The 6,640-nt window shown below is 41.5% G+C and overlaps 1 protein-coding gene across 1 annotated transcript in view; it reads left to right on the top strand.

Annotated features, from left to right (window-relative positions):
- The first annotated feature begins 1,397 nt into the window (after positions 1–1,397).
- The window catches only part of ptpn9a (protein tyrosine phosphatase non-receptor type 9a), a 27,918-nt gene continuing 22,675 nt past the window's right edge, over positions 1,398–6,640 (top strand). The window contains exon 1 of the mRNA XM_014336590.2: positions 1,398–2,014. Within this exon, the coding sequence (XP_014192076.1) occupies positions 1,919–2,014 (96 nt within the window). The 5' untranslated portion in view covers positions 1,398–1,918. The remainder of the gene's footprint in view (positions 2,015–6,640) is intronic.

Below are 6,640 nucleotides of genomic sequence, written 5' to 3'. Positions count from 1 at the left end.
TCTTTATATTTTGCAAGAAAAATGGGGACTAGGTGGAGCAGTTTATTGAATTATGTGAGAACATCCATGGAATATGAGGAATTTATAAAGTATATTGCGAGTATATTTGCGAGTATATTTGCGAGATCTCGCAAAAGTATTGCGAGATCCCGAGTTTGTTTTGCGAGATCTCGCAAAAGTCCGTCTTAATTTTTTTTTTCTCCCTAATTTTTTTTTCTTCTCCCATGTCCCCTGCGGGGTTCCGTAAAAAGAAAATGTGCACCCTTGGAAGCAAAATATAAAGAAATGAGCAGTGCCTCCAGACTTTCAAATTATTGTTTTTTCTTACCATAGGAGAGAAGGTGGGCTAACAAATCTCTACCTTGTACGCTAAAATATGCTAAGCTAACAATTTAATTGCACTAGCTCTTACATAAAATAGCCAGTTTTAGCTAACTCCTCACACTCAACAAGGTGTGTTACTAAGATTCTATTTTTTAGTTAACATGTTTAAAAATAGCCCTACATCCTCACCTGAAAATATAGCTAGCATGCAAAGATATATTTTCAGTCAGCTAGTGCCTTGCTGCTAGACGTTTACACCTGTGTACGTTTACAAAGTTACAAACGTTACAAAGTGTACGTTTACACCTTTTGCTTCTTTACCTACATTACCTTAGAAATATTAGAAAGTAAGTAAATACAGGGCCAGACTCGCTGATACCAAAACACATTTAACCTAAAAACGCAGCTTATTTACGGGTTGTGATTACTTTCCACGATATTTAGTTAATACAACAAAACACACATTCAACCTGTTCATGCATGTTCATAACTGTGACAGAGACAGGTGTCTTATCCGCTTTGGGTAAACTTATGTGGTTTAAATGTACCATAGTGTATGTTTGAGGTTTATTTTTTTCCATTTCCAAAAGAATAATTTACCAGTGGGCTCCATACCCAACTTAGAGGATAGAAAAAGTAAAGCCAGCATTGCTATTGATACTATAAATATTTGGATTGATCCGCCCAACTCTAGTAAACATTAAATGTTCATTCAAACTTGCTAGAATTAGTAGTAGTAATATAAAAATAAAACGTTCCAGGTGCTTTAGGATAAATGCTGAAAAACTATAAATTTCACTTGAAATATAGCCTCCCTAGTCAAAACTACTCACTTAATTAGCTAAATTGAGATTAACAGAGTTCAAATTTTGTACTTACAGGAAACATATTATAATAATGCATATCACTGAACGCACTTTTCACGTGTTCTTTTTCAAGCAAAGCATCCTTTTATGTTTAACCGATGCTAAGAGTGACGTTTTTTCCCCTGTTAGTTTTCTATTTTTATGAATGAAGGCGGAGGTCAGTGTGCTTTCGTCATGTTCTCGACTTATCCACTAGGGGGGGCGCAGCAATACGCAGAGAGAAAAGCCTGCTGTCTCTCGCGGTGCTCAGGGTCGTGCGCGTGTCACCGTCTCACAGCATAAAGGCGAGGTTCACAGCTTCAAAACTTGCGATACATGGCTTGGAGGAGGCAGCGGGCAGCCGCAGTCCGACGTGTGCTGAACACGGTCTGAACCCGAGCTGAATGAAGCGAGTCCTCGTCTAGGCTGTTCCGAGCGCCGTGCTTTTCCCCCCTCCTTCCCTTTTCCATTTCTAATTTCCTTCTCGGTGAAATCTGACACATCAGCGGCTCGCTCGAGTTTGTAGACTGGTAGATTTATGCTAATTGGCCCGCGTGCTTCGCGATCGCAGGCGGTATCAGAAGCAAACACACTCGGCTGAAAACTGTGGCGTTTTTAGATGCCTTCAAGTTTGTGAGCGAGAGGGACAACCCCCGCCCCCCCCCCCCCTCCTCTTCCACCTCCTCCTCCAAACCCCGTTTTTTCACACGAGGGACAGACACACCGACATCACCGCCATCCTCTGCTGTATGAAACGGATCAGTGTCGGGAAGGAAACAAAAAAAGAAGTGGTCAAAGATTTGACGGGAATCATGGCAGCTACTTTATCAGCGGAGGAAGAGCAGGTAGGCCCTGAGAGTCCGTGTCTTTTACACTTCTTCGTTTCTGGGTTATGTTGGCTAACAATAAATAAATAAATAAAAATCTTTCAGTCTCGAGACTCTACCTGGAGGCTTTTTTGCCCTGTGTACTGCGAGTGCGCAAATGGTGGCTGTGCTCCGAAACGGTCCTGAATGCCGAGCGGAAATATTGTATCGATTTCTGGCGCATTACTGCCCTCTTTGCATCACTGTCAGCGGCTGAGCTGATGGGCTGCAGCACAGGCCGAGCTTGTCTTTATCGCCCCCCTAGAAAATGGAAGGGAAGGGGGGCATGTTTGTTTCGTGTGTCGTAGTTAAATACTGTGTATTGACGGGAAACTGCTTGGCCGCGAGAGTCGGAAACGCTGGCCGGTCTTTGACAAAATGTACACAGTAGAAACTTGGCTCAGCGTAAAGAGTCATGCATGCTCATGCCGTGCCATCCGAGCACATTTTAAGGCACATATCGCCGCACTTTCCAAGTTAAGGATGGAGGAAGTGCGTTTCTCTCAAATATTTCAGTACTTTGTTGTTTGCTTTAAGTAAAAATAGCCGTGCAAACTCTGTCCCCACACTCTTAAACACCAGCTTTAAGTTATCATATCGTTTTCGACATTATTGGCCTGTTTTTCTACTTCGAGGCTTGGAAGTAGTGAGAAGTGGGAGAATTCTGAGAAAACTATTCCAAGAACAGGAATTGGCCTATTGGCTCATTCTAGGCTTCAAGAACTCTGAGCCCGAAGAACGGAGCGTTTATTCTAGGAATGATGAGACTCTTGATTATTGGAGCAGAAGGATTTTCTTGATAAATCCCTTAGATGATGGACAGATAAGCAGCCAGCCTTTGTTTTTGTTTGTTTGCGATAATGTCTGAACAGGTCCTCAAGTGTAAAGATTTACTTGTTTGCTCTTTTTTGACTTGTGATTTTTGAGTTGAATATTCCTGCGATTTCAAGTATTTAATCATATGAGGATGGAAATCTTTTACAGACCTAGCTATAAAACAGAGTGTAGTAGTAGAGTTATGCATGAATGGTAGAGGTGGGCAGATCGAAATATCGATGGTATCGATGCTGATGCTGGTATCGGTATCTTACACAGGCGAGTACAGACTTTTTTTTTTTTTTAGGGGTGCTCAAGTGTCCCTCAATTTCATCACACCACCCCTAAAGAAAACTGCCCAGTGTTCTTGGTGTTATGATGATTCAGTCTCTCACAGAGGAGTTGCTTCTTCAGCAGTGTGGTTTGTCATTAATACTCTAGATAAGACTTGAGTTGCTGCACCAGAAAGAATATGCAGGGGTAATTTCATGACACAAATCAGTGATTAGCTTAGCTAATGTAGTCTAAATCACCAGAGATTATTTGCTAATTTTAGCTTTTCAAGCCACTAGTCTGCTGGCAACTAGTGATATACCAGCAAAGGAGCTGATGTACTTTATTTGCTCACTTTTTAGTTTGTTAAAGATTTCTATTCCGGTTCTGTGCTTCATTGTTTGTCTGCAGTACAGCTCCTGATCCAGGTGAGAGCAAGTCGAAAGGAAGTTTACGTCCAGTAGCAGCCTGTAGTCAGTCTGAATATTGTTATAAATGAGGAGCAGTTTATGCCTTTCATTGGTTTGTAAGTTCTGCTTCGCTGTTACAGTTGAACTTTTGGGTAACAGCACAAAGTCGGAGAGAACAGAAGTGAGCACAATGAAGACGGCAGAGAGAGGAAAACAAACGGGCAAGAGTGAACCTGTAGTCAAGGTCAACAAAATTATAAAGGAAGTGTTGCTTCAGTTTTGCCCATATTCTTTGATAATGATTTTTTTTTTTCTCACTCAGTGTCTAGGTGGGTTCTCTCCACGTACTCTGGCTTCCTCCCACACTGTAAACACATGCAGTCAGTGGGGTTATGTTAAGTGGTGATTCTTAACTGCTCATAGGTCTGAATGGTTGTCTGTCTGTGTTAGTCATGTGACCGTCTCGCAACCTGACCAAAGTGTAGCCCACCTCTCGCCCTATGGCAGTTGGGATAGACTCCAGCCTCCCCACAACCCTAATAAGTATAAGTGAAAGAGAATGGATGGATAATTTTACATGCATTTAATGGAAGCTTTGTGTGCATACTTTATATTGTAAGGTAGCCCCTACAACAGTCATGACTCCCTATGAGCAAGCCCTTTGGTAACAGTGGGAAGGAAGAAACCTCGAGCAGAACCAGGCTCTGAGAAGGGAGGCTATCTGCCGCGACCAGCTGGGGTGAGGGGAGGAAGATGGGACAAAATACATGCTGTGGAAGGGAGCCAGAGATTAATAACTGTAATGATTCAATGCAGAGGTTTATTAACACACGGTGTGGGAGAAAGGTGACTGAAGAAGAAATACTCAATGCATCATGGGAATCCCCCAGCAGCCTACACCTATTGCAGCATAACAAAGGGAGGATTCAGGGTCACATGATCCAGTCCTGACTATATGCTCTAGCTTGCAGAATGGATTTTCCACTTTCTGTATTGAAAAATGTTGCTTTAAGTGCTTGAGGATTTGGTTGACTTCCTCTATGTGGTTAAGAGACTGAACCAGTGTCGTGCATGTTTCTTCTTTCTCCTCGCAAACTGTTATTTAACTTATTTTGAAACGTTTGCTCAACATGAGTGAGCCTCTGACTCAGATTTGATAACTAAAGTGTTTGTGATGTGCTATTCGGTATTGGCTGTTTTCAGGAAAAATAGCATGTGTGCAAAAATGTAAATAGAAATGTAATTGAAAATAGCACCGAGATGAATGATCAGATAAACTGAGACTGGGGCCACGAAAGACTGTAAAGTCTGTGTACTGTGGGGGGAGGAAGGGAGGTTTCTGGCAGAACATCTCAGAAATAATTAGGTTAGTTTGTAATATGATTGGGTATAAAAAGAACATCCCTGTGAGGCTTTTCAGTCAGAAGATGGGAAGAGGCTCAGCGCTCTGCAAAAGACCGCACGGGCAACAGTTTAACTAGGATGTTTCTCAAAGTAAAAGTTTAGGCTTCTCATTATCTGTAGTACATGGTATCATTAACAGATTCAGAGAATCCAGAGAAATCCCTGCACACGAGGCCAAAAACCAATATTTATCGGCCCTGATTTTTCTTTTTTGGGCCCTGGGGCGGCTCTGCATTTAAAATCAAATGCTCTTCTGAGTTTAAAAAAAAAAAAAAAAAAAAAAAAAAAAAAATCTGCGTGGGCTATGGGAGACGTACCAAAAACTGCATTTACAAATGTGAGTTAAAACACAATGTGAGAGATCCAGAAATGCTATCAGCTTCTCAGGATCCCAGCTCATAAAAGATGGACTGAAGTCAAAGTGGAAAAACTGTGGTGGATGAATGAAAACTTGGAATTTTGATTTGGAAGTCATGGATGCTGCAATGCTGCTATCTGGATAATTTGTCAACATACAGCCTGCAATGACCACTGACATTGGTAACTTGGAGATCAGTGAAGGTGACATGAATGTTATAAACAGGTTTTTAAGCATTTACTGCCACACAGGTTTTCCCTTCTTTCTGGGACGGCTTTGTTTACTCAAGAACTGTAATGTCATTCACATTCTGCACATATTGTAGCAGTACGGTTGAGTAGTAAGACCAGCTGCTGAGGTGGCCTGCCTGCAGTCCAGATAGGTCATGCATCATGAAATGCAAAGACCCAAAACTGCCTTTGTGTTTTTTCTCAATTACATACAGAGTAGAGCAGGGCGATATGACCAAAAATATTTATCACGATATACATTTGAAAATTTGCGATAACGATATAACTGACAATATAATTGACACTAGACAAAATACTTTACAACTCCACAACTTTATTAGTGCAACAAACCCATCAATGTATTTTCACTTAAACAAGCAGCCGTTTTTTATGTGCATTAGTTATATAAAAATGTAACAGTGCAAATGCAAATTCCTTGCTGACAGTTTAACCAAAAGGCATTTCCAGTGGAAACTGGCCGACATATCCTCAGAATAACCATGTAGAATATCCACAAAACTTAAAAATAGCTTATACACACAATACGGTAATATTATTTTGAAGCACAGTACATATGACTCCGCGAGGCGCCTGGCTACAATAGCCGTAATGCTCCGACAATCCATCAAGCGGTGCGGGTTCGTAGCTTAGCAAAGTCGTACTGAAACATTTGACAGATTTTCATTTCGAGGTCAGTAAACACAACCAGAACTCATACATAAGGCACACGGGATTATAAGGGGCACTGTCGATTTTCAGAAAAATCAAAGGATTGATTTTAAGTGTGCCATATTTTCCAAACAACACGGTAATAACGACGGCTCGCTAGCATGCGCTACCAAAAATAGTGCTTTGTTGTGTATCTGACGGATGAAAGCCAGACCAGTTCCACACCACTGAAGTTGCAGCATTTTTACAAACCAGTTCTGGTTCATCCGTTTCATTCAACGATCCACTTTCGCTCTTCTCATTCTGTGTCGCCGCCATGTGCCTATGTAAACATAGGGCTGCGCATTCGCGTTTTACCCATATTCTATCGCGATATTTCATTTTCTTATCGTTGCCCAAAATTACACCGGTATTACCGTGAACGGTATGATATAGCCCAGCCCTA

The sequence above is a fragment of the Haplochromis burtoni genome, unplaced genomic scaffold (assembly GCF_018398535.1).
Source record: "Haplochromis burtoni strain Fernald_Lab_line unplaced genomic scaffold, NCSU_Asbu1 Contig_145, whole genome shotgun sequence".
Taxonomy (NCBI): domain Eukaryota; kingdom Metazoa; phylum Chordata; class Actinopteri; order Cichliformes; family Cichlidae; genus Haplochromis; species Haplochromis burtoni.
This window is presented reverse-complemented; position numbering and strand designations above follow the sequence as displayed.